Source organism: Artemia franciscana, chromosome 10, assembly GCF_032884065.1.
Source record: "Artemia franciscana chromosome 10, ASM3288406v1, whole genome shotgun sequence".
NCBI classification, from domain to species: domain Eukaryota; kingdom Metazoa; phylum Arthropoda; class Branchiopoda; order Anostraca; family Artemiidae; genus Artemia; species Artemia franciscana.
Window position 1 is genome coordinate 25945423 of NC_088872.1, and position 18960 is coordinate 25964382.

The 18960-nt window shown below is 32.1% G+C and overlaps 2 protein-coding genes across 14 annotated transcripts in view; one reads left to right on the plus strand and one right to left on the minus strand.

Annotated features, from left to right (window-relative positions):
* Nucleotides 1-18960, plus strand: part of LOC136031983 (transmembrane GTPase Marf-like) — a 503142-nt gene that overhangs the window by 281168 nt on the left and 203014 nt on the right. The window lies entirely within an intron of this gene.
* Nucleotides 1-18960, minus strand: part of LOC136031979 (acyl-coenzyme A oxidase 1-like) — a 168548-nt gene that overhangs the window by 96502 nt on the left and 53086 nt on the right. For 11 of the 13 annotated variants that reach the window (XM_065712022.1, XM_065712018.1, XM_065712016.1 and 8 more), the window contains one exon: nucleotides 16385-16555. The exons of 1 other annotated variant lie outside the window; for it this stretch is intronic. In XM_065712022.1, the coding sequence (XP_065568094.1) occupies nucleotides 16385-16555 (171 nt within the window). Of the gene's footprint in view, nucleotides 1-16384; nucleotides 16556-18960 lie in introns of those variants that run through there. One more of the 13 variants, XM_065712026.1, reaches the window with a different exon arrangement.

An 18960-nucleotide genomic window follows, 5' to 3' on the forward strand; every position in this document is an offset into this window, starting at 1 on the left:
CTTTCTCTTTTTCAGGTTCCCTTTTGGGCCGAAGTGGAGGAACAAACTTCAAATTCAAGCAAGCAATTTGTAATTATTTAAAGAAAAAACAACTATCCTATAGCTTACTAGTAATAATTGATCTTTCTCTTTTTCAGGTTCCCTTTTGAGTCGAAATGAAGAACAAACTTCAAATTCAAGTAAGTAATTTAAATTATTTAAAGAAAAAACAACTGTGCTATAGCTTACTAGTAATAATTGATCTTTCTCTTTTACAGGTTCCCTTTTGGGTCGACGCGGAGAAAAAAACTTCAAATTCAAGCAAGCAATTTGTAAATTATTTAAAGAAAAAACAACTGTCCTATAGCTTACTAGTAATAATTGATCTTTCTCTTTTTCAGGTTCCCTTTTGGGTCGACATGAAGAACAAACTTCAAATTCAAGTAAGTAATTTAAATTATTTAAAGAAAAAACAACTGTCCTATAGCTTACTAGTAATAATTGATCTTTCTATTTTTCAGGTTCCCTTTTGAGTCGACATGAAGAACAAACTTCAAATTCAAGTAAGTAATTTAAATTATTTAAAGAAAAAACAACTGTGCTATAGCTTACTAGTAATAATTGATCTTTCTCTTTTTCAGGTTCCCTTTTGAGTCGACATGAAGAACAAACTTCAAATTCAAGTAAGTAATTTAAATTATTTAAAGAAAAAACAACTGTGCTATAGCTTACTAGTAATAATTGATCTTTCTCTTTTACAGGTTCCCTTTTGGGTCGACGCGGAGAAAAAAACTTCAAATTCAAGCAAGCAATTTGTAAATTATTTAAAGAAAAAACAACTGTCCTATAGCTTACTAGTAATAATTGATCTTTCTCTTTTTCAGGTTCCCTTTTGGGTCGACGTGGAGGAACAAACTTCAAATTCAAGCAAGCAATTTGTAAATTATTTAAAGAAAAAACAACTGTCCTATAGCTTCCTAGTAATAATTGATCTTTTTCTTTTTCAAGTTCCCTTTTGAGTCGACATGAAGAACAAACTTCAAATTCAAGTAAGTAATTTAAATTATTTAAAGAAAAAACAACTGTGCTATAGCTTACTAGTAATAATTGATCTTTCTCTTTTTCAGGTTCCCTTTTGGGTCGACATGAAGAACAAACTTCAAATTCAAGTAAGTAATTTAAATTATTTAAAGAAAAAACAACTGTGCTATAGCTTACTAGTAATAATTGATCTTTCTCTTTTTCAGGTTCCCTTTTGGGTCGACGTGGAGGAACAAACTTCAAATTCAAGTAAGTAATTTAAATTATTTAAAGAAAAAACAACTGTGCTATAGCTTACTAGTAATAATTGATCATTTTCTTTTTCAAGTTCCCTTTTGAGTCGACATGAAGAACAAACTTCAAATTCAAGTAAGTAATTTAAATTATTTAAAGAAAAAACAACTGAGATATAGCTTACTAGCAATAATTGATCTTTCTCTTTTAAGAGTTCCCTTTTGAGTCGACATGAAGAACAAACTTCAAATTCAAGTAAGTAATTTAAATTATTTAAAGAAAAAACAACTGTGCTATAGCTTACTAGTAATAATTGATCTTTCTCTTTTTCAGGTTCCCTTTTGAGTCGACATGAAGAACAAACTTCAAATTCAAGTAAGTAATTTAAATTATTTAAAGAAAAAACAACTGAGATATAGCTTACTAGCAATAATTGATCTTTCTCTTTTTCAAGTTCCCTTTTGAGTCGACATGAAGAACAAACTTCAAATTCAAGTAAGTAATTTAAATTATTTAAAGAAAAATCAACTGAGATATAGCTTACTAGCAATAATTGATCTTTCTCTTTTAAGAGTTCCCTTTTGAGTCGACATGAAGAACAAACTTCAAATTCAAGTAAGTAATTTAAATTATTTAAAGAAAAAACAACTGTGCTATAGCTTACTAGTAATAATTGATCTTTCTCTTTTTCAGGTTCCCTTTTGAATCGACATGAAGAACAAACTTCAAATTCAAGTAAGTAATTTAAATTATTTAAAGAAAAAACAACTGAGATATAGCTTACTAGCAATAATTGATCTTTCAAACAGTTCGTGGTAACGAACTGTAGTAAGGAGCGACCCGGCTCAATAGTAACCAAAACTCTAAAAAATTGAATTTTGATATTAATAGCTACACCAAAAGAATCACATTTTAATGCTGATTTTGAATATATAAGTTTCATCAAGTTACGAGCATCAAAAGTTACGTCAAGTACCCATCAAAAGTTACGAGCCGGGGAAAATTTGCCTTATTTAGGAAAATAGGGGGAAACACCCCCTAAAAGTCGTAGGATCTTAACGAAAATGACACCATCAGATTCAGCGTATCAGAGAACCATACTGTAGAAGGTTCAAGCTCCTATCTACAAAAATGTGGAATTTTGTATTATTTGCCAGAAGATAAATCACGGGTGCGTGTTTATTTGTTTGTTTGTTTTTTTTTTTTTTTTTTTTTTTTTTTCCCCAGGGGTCATCGTATCGACCAAGTGGTCCTAGAATGTCGCAAGAGGGCTCATTCTAACGGAAATTAAAAGTTCTAGTGCCCTTTTTAAGTGACCAAAAAAATTGGAGGGCATCTAGGCCCCCTCCCACGCTCATTTTTTTCCCAAAGTCAACGGATCAAAATTTTGAGATAGCCATTTTGTTCAGCATAGTCGAAAACCATAATAACTATGTCTTCGGGGATGACTTACTCCCCCACAATCCCTGGGGGAGGGGCTGCAAGTTACAAACTTTGACCAGTGTTTACATATAGTAATGGCTATTGGGAAGTGTACAGACGTTTTCAGGGGGATTTTATTTTGTTTGGGGGTGGGGCTGAGGAGAGGGGGCTATGTTGGAGGATCTTTCCTTGGAGGAATCTGTCATGGGGAAGAAAAATTCAATGACAAGGGCGCAGGATTCTCTAGTATTACTATAAGAAAACAATGAAAAATAAACATGAAAACGTTTTTTCAAATGAAAGGAAGAAGTAGCATTGAAACTTAAAACGAACAGAGATTATTACGCATATGAGGGGTTCTAAAAATACTTAAGCATAAAGAGCGAGGTATTTAGGAGGAGATAAATACCTTGCTCTTTATGCTAAAGTATTTTTAGTAATTTCAACTATTTATTCTTTAAGGGGTCATTCTTAAAGAATTGGGACAAAACTTACGATTTAGTGTAAAGAGCGAGGTATTAACGAGGGTAAAAATCCCCTCGTATACATAATAAAAATATAAGGTTATGAAAGTTTGTTACGTAAGTTAATTCTTAAGTTACGTATATTTTTTACTAATAAAAACGTTCGTTAAAAATTAAAAGTTCTAGTTGCCTTTTTAAGTAACCGAAAAATTGGAGGGCAACTAGGCCTCCTTCTCCACCCCTTATTTCTCAAAATCGTCTGATCAAAACTAAGAGAAAGCCATTTAGCCAAAAAAAGAATTAATATACAAATTTCATTTTAATAATTTATGTGCGGAGAGCCAACACCAAACATGCATTAATTCAAAAACGTTCAGAAATTAAATAAAAAAAACTAATTTTTTTAGCTGAAAGTAAGGAGCGACATTAAAACTTAAAACGAACAGAAATTACTCCGTATATGAAATGAGTTGTCCCCTCCGCAATCCCTCGCTCTTTACGCTAAAGTTTAACTCTTTGCCACAATTCTACTTTTTAAAATAATTTAAAGCTTTAGCGTAAAGAGCGAGGGATTGCGGAGGGGACAACTCATTTCATTTACGGAGTAATTTCTGTTCGTCTGTTCAGTAAATTCAGTAATTGTCAGTAAATTCTGTTCTGATCAAGTTGTTAAATAAATAGTTCCCATAGACAAACATTAAAAAGGTTATCGAACTTTTTCTATCGAAGGGCTTAACATAAGATGACAAAGGACTTTAATAGCGGGATTTGAAATATTTTTTAGGTTTCTAAACCAAGTTTGCCAAGTTTAAACCAGCAATTTTTTTTTGCGGAAGTTTTGTTAGGACAAATAATTTTTATAATATATCAAACAGTTCGTGGTAACAAACTGTAATAAGGAGCGACCCGGCTCAATAGTAACCAAAACTCTAAAAAAATGAATTTTGATTTCAATAGCTACATCAAAAGAATCGCATTTTAATGCTGATTTTAAATATATAAGTTTCATCAAGTTTAGTCTTACCCATCAAAATTTACGAGCCTGAGAAAATTTGCCTCATTTAGGCAAATGAGGCAAATCATTTAGGCAATGAATGGGAGAAGGGATATCCTTCTCCCATTTTTTACGCTAAAGTTTGATAAGGGCTTTCCAGAGAGCATTCTAGAATGCAAAAAATTGTCAGTTTGCAATCTGAAGTATGTTATCTGCCTCCTTGAAAAATCCACTTGCACCTTCCTTTTTCCTCCTTCCATTCCTCCTTGAGAAATCTTCGTCCGAAAATCCATTTAAAAACCCATTCCTCCTTGAGAAATCTACCATCTTTTGAAAAATCTGATAAAATCCATTTCAAAGCAGATATGGCTAAAAGAGCTTCTTATTCCCGACCCACTAGGACAGATTAAATAAAAAAAAAGATTTTTTAACTGAAAGTAAGGAGCGACATTAAAGCTTAAAACGAACAAAAATTATTTCGTATATGAAAGGGGATGTTCCCTCTTCAACACCCCGATATTTACGCTAAAGTTTGACTCTTTCTCTCAACTCTACTTTTTAAAACAGTAAAAAACGAACAAGATGATCTTTTCGAACAAGACGATCAAAACATTCAAAGTGCTGGACAATCAGAAATTTTGTTAACTCTGGTCCGGGGAAAAAAATTCGATTATTTTCTATGAATAAACAACTTCTTGACCTAGGGACTTGAACAAAGCTTATCAGAAAACACTGGAGGCTTCCAAACCCTTTTTTGATTGAACCAGTATTTTGGAGACAGAGCTGCTAGAGCTCTAGGTAATCTAACCTAACCTAACCCCAACCCCCGTAATGTGCAAATATATAGTCCAAATTATACAAGTCAAATACATTTTATCACCAGTTATTTTCTTTGTGGCTATGAAACCGATTTTCATAGATCGTACATTCTCCTTGTTATCCATAGCAAACTATCCTTAGCATACTTTCATCTCCGGATCTATCCTAAGGGGATACAGGGGTAATTTAAACCTAAAGATATAGTTTTGGAGCCTTTCAACAATGCTAAACAAAATGGATCTTAAACTTTTGATTGAACAATTTGGGGGAAGGGGTGAAAGAGACGTGAGAGGAGGGCTAATAGCCGTCCAATTTTTTTGTTCGACTAAAAGAGACAAAAAAAAATTTCAATTTGTGTTCAAATTTGCCCTCTTCCGCTGTTCGGGGACAGTTGGTTCGATACGATTACAACTGGAAAAAAAAATTAATTAAAACGCGTCCCTGGCTTTTCGGCAAAAACTACAAAAGTCAACATTTCTTGCATATAGGGGCTTGAAGCCTCTACTACAGGGTTCTGTGATGTGCTGAATCTAATGGCATAGTTTATTAACCAAAAAATTGGAGGGCAACTAGGCTTCCTCCCCCGCTCTTTTTTCTCAAAATAATTCGATCAAAATTATGAGAAAGCCATTTAGCCCCCCCCCCCCCAAAAAAAAAAAAATATGCAAATTTCGTTATAATTATTTCTCTGCAGAGAGCCAAAATCAAAACATGCATTGATTCAAAAACGTTCAGAAATTAAATAAAAAAAAAACAAGTTTTTTCAACTGAAAGTAAGGAGCGACATTAAAACTTAAAACGAACAGAAATTTCGTATATGAAAGGGGCTGCTTCCTCATCAGCGCCCCGCTCTTTACGCTAAAGTTTGACTCTTTCAACTCTTCTTTTTAAAACAGTAAAAAACTTTAGCGTAAAGAGCGCGGCGTTGATGAGGAAGCAGCCCCTTTCATATACGAAGCAATTTCTGTTCGTTTTAAGTTTTAATGTCGCTCCTTACTTTCAGTTGAAAAAACTTGTTTTTTTTTATTTAATTTCTCTTTTAAGAGTTCCCTTTTGAGTCGACATGAAGAACAAACTTCAAATTCAAGTAAGTAATTTAAATTATTTAAAGAAAAAACAACTGTGCTATAGCTTACTAGTAATAATTGATCTTTCTCTTTTTCAGGTTCCCTTTTGAGTCGACATGAAGAACAAACTTCAAATTCAAGTAAGTAATTTAAATTATTTAAAGAAAAAACAACCGTGCTATAGCTTACTAGTAATAATTGATCTTTCTCTTTTTCAGGTTCCCTTTTGAGTCGACAAGAAGAACAAACTTCAAATTCAAGTAAGTAATTTAAATTATTTAAAGAAAAAACAACTGTGATATAGCTTACTAGTAATAATTGATCTTTCTCTTTTTCAGGTTCCCTTTTGAGTCGACATGAAGAACAAACTTCAAATTCAAGTAAGTAATTTAAATTATTTAAAGAAAAAACAACTGTGCTATAGCTTACTAGTAATAATTGATCTTTCTATTTTTCAGGTTCCCTTTTGAGTCGACATGAAGAACAAACTTCAAATTCAAGTAAGTAATTTAAATTATTTAAAGAAAAAACAACTGTGCTATAGCTTACTAGTAATAATTGATCTTTCTCTTTTACAGGTTCCCTTTTGGGTCGACGCGGAGAAAAAAACTTCAAATTCAAGCAAGCAATTTGTAAATTATTTAAAGAAAAAACAACTGTGCTATAGCTTACTAGTAATAATTGATCTTTCTCTTTTACAGGTTCCCTTTTGGGTCGACGCGGAGAAAAAAACTTCAAATTCAAGTAAGCAATTTGTAAATTATTTAAAGAAAAAACAACTGTCCTATAGCTTACTAGTAATAATTGATATTTCTCTTTTTCAGGTCCCCTTTTGAGTCGACGTGGAGGAACAAACTTTAAATTCAAGTAAGCAATTTGTAAATTATTTAAAGAAAAAACAACTGTCCTATAGCTTACTAGTAATAATTGATCTTTCTCTTTTTCAGGTTCCCTTTTGAGTCGACATGAAGAACAAACTTCAAATTCAAGTAAGTAATTCAAATTATTTAAAGAAAAAACAACTGTCCTAAAGCTTACTAGTAATAATTGATCATTTTCTTTTTCAAGTTCCCTTTTGAGTCGACATGAAGAACAAAGTTCAAATTCAAGCAAGCAATTTGTAAATTATTTAAAGAAAAAACAACTGTCCTATAGCTTACTAGTAATAATTGATTTTTCTCTTTTTCAGGTTCTCTTTTGAGTCGAAATGAAGAACAAACTTCAAATTCAAGTAAGTAATTTAAATTATTTAAAGAAAAAACAACTGTCCTATAGCTTACTAGTAATAATTGATTTTTCTCTTTTTCAGGTTCTCTTTTGAGTCGAAATGAAGAACAAACTTCAAATTCAAGTAAGTAATTTAAATTATTTAAAGAAAAAACAACTGTGCTATAGCTTACTAGTAATAATTGATCTTTCTCTTTTACAGGTTCCCTTTTGGGTCGACGCGGAGAAAAAAACTTCAAATTCAAGCAAGCAATTTGTAAATTATTTAAAGAAAAAACAACTGTCCTATAGCTTACTAGTAATAATTGATCTTTCTCTTTTTCAGGTTCCCTTTTGAGTCGAAATGAAGAACAAACTTCAAATTCAAGTAAGTAATTTAAATTATTTAAAGAAAAAACAACTGTGCTATAGCTTACTAGTAATAATTGATCTTTCTCTTTTACAGGTTCCCTTTTGGGTCGACGCGGAGAAAAAAACTTCAAATTCAAGCAAGCAATTTGTAAATTATTTAAAGAAAAAACAACTGTCCTATAGCTTACTAGTAATAATTGATCTTTCTCTTTTTCAGGTTCCCTTTTGAGACGAAATGAAGAACAAACTTCAAATTCAAGTAAGTAATTTAAATTATTTAAAGAAAAAACAACTGTGCTATAGCTTACTAGTAATAATTGATCTTTCTCTTTTACAGGTTCCCTTTTGGGTCGACGCGGAGAAAAAAACTTCAAATTCAAGCAAGCAATTTGTAAATTATTTAAAGAAAAAACAACTGTCCTATAGCTTACTAGTAATAATTGATCTTTCTCTTTTTCAGGTTCCCTTTTGGGTCGACGCGGAGAAAAAAACTTCAAATTCGAGCAAGCAATTTGTAAATTATTTAAAGAAAAAACAACTGTCCTATAGCTTACTAGCAATAATTGATCTTTCTCTTTTACAGGTTCCCTTTTGGGTCGACGCGGAGAAAAAAACTTCAAATTCAAGCAAGCAATTTGTAAATTATTTAAAGAAAAAACAACTGTGCTATAGCTTACTAGTAATAATTGATCTTTCTCTTTTTCAGGTTCCCTTTTGAGTCGACATGAAGAACAAACTTCAAATTCAAGTAAGTAATTTAAATTATTTAAAGAAAAAACAACTGTGCTATAGCTTACTAGCAATAATTGATCTTTCTTTTTTACAGGTTCCCTTTTGGGTCGACGCGGAGAAAAAAACTTCAAATTCAAGCAAGCAATTTGTAAATTATTTAAAGAAAAAACAACTGTCCTATAGCTTACTAGCAATAATTGATCTTTCTCTTTTACAGGTTCCCTTTTGGGTCGACGCGGAGAAAAAAACTTCAAATTCAAGCAAGCAATTTGTAAATTATTTAAAGAAAAAACAACTGTCTTATAGCTTACTAGTAATAATTGATCTTTCTCTTTTTGAGGTTCCCTTTTGAGTCGACATGAAGAACAAACTTCAAATTCAAGTAAGTAATTTAAATTATTTAAAGAAAAAACAACTGTGCTATAGCTTACTAGCAATAATTGATCTTTCTCTTTTACAGGTTCCCTTTTGGGTCGACGCGGAGAAAAAAACTTCAAATTCAAGCAAGCAATTTGCAAATTATTTAAAGAAAAAACAACTGTCCTATAGCTTACTAGTAGTAATTGATCTTTCTCTTTTTCAGGTTCCCTTTTGGGTCGACGTGGAGGAACAAACTTCAAATTCAAGCAAGCAATTTGTAAATTATTTAAAGAAAAAACAAAGTAAAAAACAAAAGAAAATTAAAGTAAAATAATTTGTAAATTATTTAAAGAAAAAACAACTGTGATATAGCTTACTAGTAATAATTGATCTTCCTCTTTTTCAGGTTCCCTTTTGGGTCGACGTGGAGGAACAAACTTCAAATTCAAGTAAGTAATTCAAATTATTTAAAAAAAAAACAACTGTCCTATAGCTTACTAGTAATAATTGATCTTTCTCTTTTTCAAGATCCCTTTTGAGTCGACATGAAGAACGAACTTCAAATTCAAGTAAGTAATTTAAATTATTTAAAGAAAAAACAACTGTGCTATAGCTTACTAGTAATAATTGATCTTTCTCTTTTAAGAGTTCCCTTTTGAGTCGACATGAAGAACAAACTTCAAATTCAAGTAAGTAATTTAAATTATTTAAAGAAAAAACAACTGTCCTATAGCTTACTAGTAATAATTGATCTTTCTCTTTTTCAGGTTCCCTTTTGAGTCGACATGAAGAACAAACTTCAAATTCAAGTAAGTAATTTAAATTATTTAAAGAAAAAACAACTGTGCTATAGCTTACTAGTAATAATTGATCTTTCTCTTTTACAGGTTCCCTTTTGGGTCGACGTGGAGGAACAAACTTCAAATTCAAGCAAGCAATTTGTAAATTATTTAAAGAAAAAACAACTGTCCTATAGCTTACTAGTAATAATTGATATTTCTCTTTTTCAGGTCCCCTTTTGAGTCGACGTGGAGGAACAAACTTTAAATTCAAGTAAGCAATTTGTAAATTATTTAAAGAAAAAACAACTGTCCTATAGCTTACTAGTAATAATTGATCTTTCTCTTTTTCAGGTCCCCTTTTGAGTCGACGTGGAGGAACAAACTTCAAATTCAAGCAAGCAATTTGTAAATTATTTAAAGAAAAAACAACTGTCCTATAGCTTACTAGTAATAATTGATCTTTCTCTTTTTCAGGTTCCCTTTTGAGTCGACATGAAGAACAAACTTTAAATTCAAGTAAGCAATTTGTAAATTATTTAAAGAAAAAACAACTGTCCTATAGCTTACTAGTAATAATTGATCTTTCTCTTTTTCAGGTTCCCTTTTGAGACGACATGAAGAACAAACTTCAAACTCAAGTAAGTAATTTAAATTATTTAAAGAAAAAACAACTGTGCTATAGCTTACTAGTAATAATTGATCTTTCTCTTTTTCAGGTCCCTTTTTGGGTCGACGTGGAGGAACAAACTTCAAATTCAAGCAAGCAATTTGTAAATTATTTAAAGAAAAAACAACTGCCCTATAGCTTACTAGTAATATTAAAGAAAAAACAGCTGCCCTATAGCTTACTAGTAATAATTGATCTTTCTCTTTTTCAGGTTCCCTTTTGGGTCGACGTGGAGGAACAAACATCAAATTCAAGCAAGCAATTTGTAAATTATTTAAAGAAAAAACAACTGTCCTATAGCTTACTAGTAATATTAAAGAAAAAACAGCTGCCCTATAGCTTACTAGTAATAATTAATCTTTCTCTTTTTCAGGTCCCCTTTTGAGTCGACGTGGAGGAACAAACTTCAAATTCAAGCAAGCAATTTGTAAATTATTTAAAGAAAAAACAACTGTCCTATAGCTTACTAGTAATAATTGATCTTTCTCTTTTTCAGGTTCCCTTTTGAGTCGACATGAAGAACAAACTTCAAATTCATGTAAGTAATTTAAATTATTTAAAGAAAAAACAACCGTGCTATAGCTTACTAGTAATAATTGATCTTTCTCTTTTTCAGGTTCCCTTTTGAGACGACATGAAGAACAAAATTCAAATTCAAGTAAGTAATTTAAATTATTTAAAGAAAAAACAACTGTGCTATAGCTTACTAGTAATAATTGATCTTTCTCTTTTACAGGTCCCCTTTTGAGTCGACGTGGAGGAACAAACTTCCAATTCAAGCAAGCAATTTGTAAATTATTTGAAGAAAACAGTACTGTCCTATAGCTTACTTGTAATTATTGATCTTTCTCTTTTTCAGGTTCCCTTTTGAGTCGAAATGAAGAACAAACTTCAAATTCAAGTAAGTAATTTAAATTATTTAAAGAAAAAACAACTGTCCTATAGCTTACTAGTAATAATTGATCTTTCTCTTTTTCAGGTTCCCTTTTGAGTCGACATGAAGAACAAACTTCAAATTCAAGTAAGTAATTTAAATTATTTAAAGAAAAAACAACTGTGCTATAGCTTACTAGTAATAATTGATCTTTCTCTTTTTCAGTTTCCCTTTTGAGTCGAAGTGGAGGAACAAACTTCCAATTCAAGGAAGCAATTTGTAAATTATTTGAAGAAAAAAGTACTGTCCTATAGCTTACTTGTAATTATTGATCTTTCTCTTTTTCAGGTTCCCTTTTGAGTCGAAATGAAGAACAAACTTCAAATTCAAGTAAGTTATTTAAATTATTTAAAGAAAAAACAACTGTGCTATAGCTTTCTAGTAATAATTGATCTTTCTCTTTTTCAGGTTCCCTTTTGAGTCGACATGAAGAACAAACTTCTAATTCAAGTAAGTAATTTAAATTATTTAAAGAAAAAACAACTGTCCTATAGCTTACTAGTAATAATTGATCTTTCTCTTTTTCAGGTTCCCTTTTGGGTCGACGTGGAGGAGCAAACTTCAAATTCAAGCAACCAATTTGTAAATTATTTAAAGAAACAACAACTGTCTTATAGCTTACTAGTAATAATTGATCTTTCTCTTTTTCAGGTTCCCTTTTGGGTCGACGTGGAGGAACAAACTTCAAATTCAAGCAAGCAATTTGTAAATTATTTAAAGAAAAAACAACTGTGCTATAGCTTACTAGTAATAATTGATCTTTCTCTTTTTCAGGTTCCCTTTTGGGTCGACGTGGAGGAACAAACTTCAAATTCAAGCAAGCAATTTGTAAATTATTTAAAGAAAAAACAACTGTGCTATAGCTTACTAGTAATAATTGATCTTTCTCTTTTTCAGGTTCCCTTTTGAGTCGACATGAAGAACAAACTTCAAATTCAAGTAAGTAATTTAAATTATTTAAAGAAAAAACAACTGTCCTATAGCTTACTAGTAATAATTGATCTTTCTCTTTTTCAGGTTCCCTTTTGGGTCGACATGAAGAATAAACTTCAAATTCAAGTAAGTAATTTAAATTATTTAAAGAAAAAACAACTGTCCTATAGCTTACTAGTAATAATTGATCTTTCTCTTTCTCAGGTTCCCTTTTGAGTCATCATGAAGAATAAACTTCAAATTCAAGTAAGTAATTTAAATTATTTAAAGAAAAAACAACTGTCCTATAGCTTACTAGTAATAATTGATCTTTCTCTTTCTCAGGTTCCCTTTTGAGTCGACATGAAGAACAAACTGCAAATTCAAGTGAGTAATTTAAATTATTTAAAGAAAAAACAACTGTCCTATAGCTTACTAGTAATAATTGATCTTTCTCTTTTTCAGGTTCCCTTTTGAGTCGACATGAAGAACAAACTTCAAATTCAAGTAAGTAATTTAAATTATTTAAAGAAAAAACAACCATGCTATAACTTACTAGTAATAATTGATCTTTCTCTTTTTCAGGTTCCCTTTTGAGTCGACATGAAGAACAAACTTCAAATTCAAGTAAGTAATTTAAATTATTTAAAGAAAAAACAACTGTCCTATAGCTTACTAGTAATAATTGATCTTTCTCTTTTTCAGGTTCCCTTTTGGGTCGAAGTGGAGGAACAAACTTCAAATTCAAGCAACCAATTTGTAAATTATTTAAAGAAACAACAACTGTCTTATAGCTTACTAGTAATAATTGATCTTTCTCTTTTTCAGGTTCCCTTTTGGGTCGACGTGGAGGAACAAACTTCAAATTCAAGCAAGCAATTTGTAAATTATTTAAAGAAAAAACAACTGTCTTATAGCTTACTAGTAATAATTGATCTTTCTCTTTTTCAGGTTCCCTTTTGGGTCGACGTGGAGGAACAAACTTCAAATTCAAGCAAGCAATTTGTAAATTATTTAAAGAAAAAACAACTGTCCTATAGCTTACTAATAATAATTGATCTTTCTCTTTTTCAGGTTCCCTTTTGGGTCGACGTGGAGGAACAAACTTCAAATTCAAGCAAGCAATTTGTAAATTATTTAAAGAAAAAACAACTGTCCTATAGCTTACTAATAATAATTGATCTTTCTCTTTTTCAGGTTCCCTTTTGAGTCGACATGAAGAACAAACTTCAAATTCAATTAAGTAATTTAAATTATTTAAAGAAAAAACAACTGTGCTATAGCTTACTAGTAATAATTGATCTTTCTCTTTTACAGGTTCCCTTTTGGGTCGACGTGGAGGAACAAACTTCAAATTCAAGCAAGCAGTTTGTAAATTATTTAAAGAAAAAACAACTGTCCTATAGCTTACTAGTAATCATTGATCTTTCTCTTTTTCAGGTTCCCTTTTGAGTCGACATGAAGAACAAACTTCAAATTCAAGTAAGTAATTTAAATTATTTAAAGAAAAAACAACTGAGATATAGCTTACTAGTAATAATTGATCTTTCTCTTTTACAGGTTCCCTTTTGGGTCGATGTAGTGGAACAAACTTCAAATTCAAGTAAGTAATTTAAATTATTTAAAGAAAAAACAACTGAGATATAGCTTACTAGCAATAATTGATCTTTCTCTTTTTCAGGTTCCCTTTTGAGTCGACATGAAGAACAAACTTCAAATTCAAGTAATTTAAATTATTTAAAGAAAAAACAACTGTGATATAGCTTACTAGTAATTATTGATCTTTCTCTTTTTCAGGTTCCCTTTTGAGTCGACATGAAGAACAAACTTCAAATTCAAGTAAGTAATTTAAATTATTTAAAGAAAAAACAACTGTGCTATAGCTTACTAGTAATAATTGATCTTTCTCTTTTTCAGGTTCCCTTTTGGGTTGACGTGGAGGAACAAACTTCAAATTCAAGCAAGCAATTATAAAATTGTTTGGGAGAAATTCAGTAAACTCTGTTTTTAAGAGAATGTAAAAGTACTGCAGGCATGTAATATGGCACCTAGAGGGATAAATACGCACTTTTGAGATATGAGTGGTTAACGGTAATAGAGTATATTGAACTTCGTTTCTATTGGGAACAGTTGATAACTCGCAAAGAAACACTACACGTCACCTGAAATAAAATGATTTCCGTGAGGGAGATGACAAGGAAGTGAATAAGTAGAACTTTCTAATTTTTTACGAACGTTTTTTAGTAAAAAATATACGTAACTTACGAATTAAATTACGTAACGAACTACTATATTCTTATATTTTATTACGTATATGATGGGGCTTGGCCCCTTGTTAATACCTCGCTGTTTATACTAAAGCTTAAATTTTGACCCAATTCTTTAAGAATGACCCCTGAATCATAAAGGCCGTAGAATAAATAGTTGAAATTACTAAAAATGCTTTAGGGTAAAGAGCGAGGTATTTAGGAGGGGACGAACCCCTTATATGCGTAATAATTTCTGTTCATTTTAAGCTTTAATACTGCTCTTTACTTTCAGTTTAAAAAACTTTTTCGTCTGTATTTTTTCATTGTTTTATGGCACTTAGTATTACTTGTCACTTGCCAAGTGACACATAGCAATCGCAAATTCTGTCGGTCTGTCTGTCGGTCCCGGTTTTGCTACTTTAGGGCACTTCCAGGTAAGCTAGGACGATGAAATTTGGCAGGCGTATTAGGGACCGGACCAGATTAAATTAGATATAGTCATTTTCCCGATTTGACCATCTGGAGGGGAGTGGGGGGTCGGTTAATTCGGAAAAAATAGAAAAATGAAGTATTTTTAACTTACGAACGGTTGATCGGATATTAATGAAATTTGATGTTTGGAAGGATATCGTATCTCAGAGCTCTTATTTTAAATCCTGATCGGATAAGGTGACACTGGGGGGGGGGGGAGTTGGGAGAAGAAAACCTAAAATCTTTGAAAACAGTCAAAGTGGAGGGATCAGGATGAAACTTAGTGGGAAAAATAAGCACAAGTCCTAGATACATGATTGACATAACCGGAACGGATCCGCTCTCTTCGGGGTAGTTGGGGGTACCGGAAATCTTAGAAAATACTTGAAGCGGAGAGATCAGGATGAAACTGGATGGGAAGAATAAAAACGAGTCTAAGATACGTGACTGACATAACCGGACCGGATTCGCTCTCTTTGGTAAATGCTTATAAATCTTGGTAAATGCTTATAGTGGAGAGATCGGGATGAAACTTGATGGGAAGAATAAGCAAAAACCCTAGATACGTTGACATAATTGGAACGGATCCGTTCTCTTTGGAGTAGCTGGAGGGTGCTAATTTGGAAGAATTAGAAAAATTGAGGTATTTTTAACTTAAGAACGAGTGACCGGATCTTAATAAAATTTGATATTTAGAAGGAATTCATGTCTCAGAGCTCTAATTTTAAATCCCGACCAGATCTGTTGTCATTGGGGGGAGTTGGAGGGGGAAATCGGAAATCTTGGAAAACGCTTAGAGTGGAGGAGTTGGGGGGAGGGGTCAGTGCTTTGGCGAGTTAGGTGCTTCTGGACGTGCTAACACGCTGAAAATTGGTAGGCGTGTCAGGGAGCAGCACAAATTGACTTTATAAGGTGGTTTTCCCAGATTCAACCATCTGGGCGGCTAATGGGAGAGGAAAAATTAGAAAAAATGAGGTATTTATAACTTACGAGTGGGTGATCGGATCTTAATGAATTTTGATATTTAGAAGGACATCGTGACTCAGAGCTCTTATTTTAAATCCCGACCGGCATTAAGCCTCTGATTTTCCTTTTAAATCAATCAATTGGTTCTTGGAATTTTGTTAGCGCTCATACCATATGAGCTCTTGGCTCTTAGCTCTTCTTGCCTCGTTACAAGTGCCATATGAGCCTTTAGCTCTTGTTTTTTTAAATAATGCTAGAAAACCCTGCGCCCCCTTCATGGATTTCTCTTCCCCAATGAAAATCCTCCCACGTAGCCAATTCCCCTCAACCTCCAAAACTAAAATAATGCCCCTGAAAACGTCTGTGCACTTCCCAATTACCATTACTGTATTTAAACACTGGTCAAAGTTTTTAATTTTCTGCCCCTCCCCCGGGGACTATGGGGGAGTAAGTCATCCCCAAAAACATAGTTATCATATTTTTCGACTATTTTGAACAAAATGGATAACTATAAATTTTAATCTGTCGACTTTGGGAAAAAATGAAAGTGGGAGGGGGTCTAGGTGCCCCCATATTCTTCGGTCAATTAAAAAGGGCACTAGAACTTTTAATTTTCGTTATAATGAAACCTCTCACGACATGCAAAGACCACTGGGTCGATAGAACACCCCTGAGAAAAAGCAAAAAGAAAAAACAAACAAATAAACACGCACCCGTGATAGATCTTCTGGCAAAAATACGAAGTTCCACATTTTTGTAGATAGGAGCTTGAAACTTCTACGGTAGGGGTTCTCTGATACGCTGAATGTGATGGTGTGACATTCTGTGGCTTTTAGGGAGTGTTTCCCCCTTATTTCGTTTTTTTTATTGTTTTTTACTGAGAACTGAAAATTAGAAACAAATAATTAATAAAAAAAAATACAACGATTCATACAAAGAAACGCTATTCGCATCGATTCATAAAATAATATATCTATTCAAAATCAATAGTTGTGGTGAAAAATAAACTTGTTTCATTTAGTTTCTATTTTGAAGCCAACATGTTACATGTTTCCCTTTTAAGACAAGTTAGACCATGGCAAATATAAGAGCGCCATCTATTTTAAAACAAAGATAATTTTTTTCAAGATTTGAAGCATAAAATAACAATGCGGTGTCTTTCTTGCCATTGATAGCATTTTGCATTCCGCTTGCAATAGAATTTACTTGTAGTGTTCCATTTTGGACATTTTGTTAGACAGCTTAAATCCTTTGTACAAAATATCCTCTTCAATGGGGGCTGTTTTGCCTTCTAAGTAAAATGCTATTAAAAATTACGCCCATATTCCTTTTCAGTTTTGTCTGACATCTGCATTTTTTTTTATTAAATAAATAAGAGAATATAAGATAAAATAAGAGAATGCATGTTTTTGTTTCGTGAGCATACGATCTGAATATCAAACAACTTAAGAATAAGAAAAAAAAATCTATCTAATCTATGAAATTTAAAGTAGTTCATGCTTTCTTTATACTTACAGCACCATGTTTTATACCCATTTCCAGATGCCTAAAATTTTAACTCAATCCCCATTAGTGTTTTATCATATTATCCCTCCTCTTACAGAGGAATATAATAGGCAAGTCCGGGTGTAACGTGGTACGTCAGACTATCTTTTAGCAATTGCTACTTAGTAAACACATTTTTTTAATCTTAGGTTTAAATCTTCTTATTCCACAAAAGAGAGCAAATAATTTATGATTTAAATATGTCGGACTGAACGTCAGACCGCTGACCTATCCTATCCTTTTTTTTAAATCCAGGTTCCAATCTTGAAGTTTGAAAATTTTCATCTGAAGGTCCTCTTTGCACTTATTCAAAACTTTACTGTTAAAACCTTTAGCAAAATGAAATAATTAGTCTGAATCTTAGCTAACTATGTCATTTTAAGCTAAATCTCAAGCCTTAACTTGCAACATTTCTTTGAACTAAAATAAGACATATTTCACAAAAAACCTAAAAAGTGTTTTCCAGATAGGAAAGACTTTAGCATTCTGGGTTTCTAAGGAAGTTACTTTTGATAACAACCAGAGCTGGGATAGTTCCATAATGCTGGATAATCATCAATAAAGCGCTGTATATAGAAGCCTTCTTAAACCACCATCTCCAGCTTTCTTAAGCCTTATTGTTTTCAATAAAATGCTAAGACTTTAAATAGAACAAAATGAGGCGGTAGAAACGCGGTGAGATTTAAAAAAAAAATTTCGTTTAGCTTAGGTTTAATATTCAATATTTCTCTTTTTCACTTTTTTTTTGAGAGAACACGGAGGAAGAAAATTCAATTTTACGTTAGCAATTTACAATCATGTAAAGAAAAAACTATTGTGCTTTAGCTTATGACTAATATTTGCAATTTCTCTTTTCAGGTTTTCTTTTAAGTCAGCATGAAGGAAGAAAATCTGATTTCAAGAAAGTAATTTTTTAATTATTTAAAAAAACAAGCAATAGTGCTTAAGTTCGCGACTAAAATTTGATATTTCTCTTTTACAGATTCTCTTTTGAGTCAATATCGAGGAAGAAAAGTCAATTCCAAGTAAGAAATTTATTAAGTCAAAATTTCGTGTGATAGTGAAAATTATCTGAATAATGTTTCAAAAGATATTACATGTTTAACAGGGGCGTAATTTACTATGGGCCAGGGGGAGAGGGCAACTGCCTCTTCCATCCCTAGTTTGCCCCATCCTCCCGGCTGAAATTTACTTTCTACTAATAATCTAGTAATAACTAAAATAAGCCTGCATAATTCATGCATCCACAGAAACAAGTCAGTTTCCTTTAGTATATCCTTGCCTTTATTGAGTTATTCCAAAGCTTGGAAAAATGTCAAGTGTCACCCAATAGAAGATGACACTGATATCCTGATGACTTAACCACGTTAGCTACTTGTCCCACTACACTTATCCCGTTTGAGTTTAGAATTGAGTTTAGAATGAATAAGTATGCAACACTAATGTTTTACGTATTGAGTTTAGAATCAATAATTATGCAAAATAATGTTTCAAGAGATATTACATGTTTAACAAGGGCGTAATTTGCTATGGACCAGGGGGGGGGGCAACTGCCTCCTCCAGATCCCAGTTTACCCCCACTCCCAGCTGAAAATTTATTTTCTACTAAAAATCTTGTAATAACAAAGATATGTCTGTATAATTCAAGCATCCAGAGAAATAGGTCAGTTTTCTTTGGTATATCTTTGCCTTTATGGTACTTTATGACTCATTTTTATTTTTTCACTGTCATTTTCACTGGATT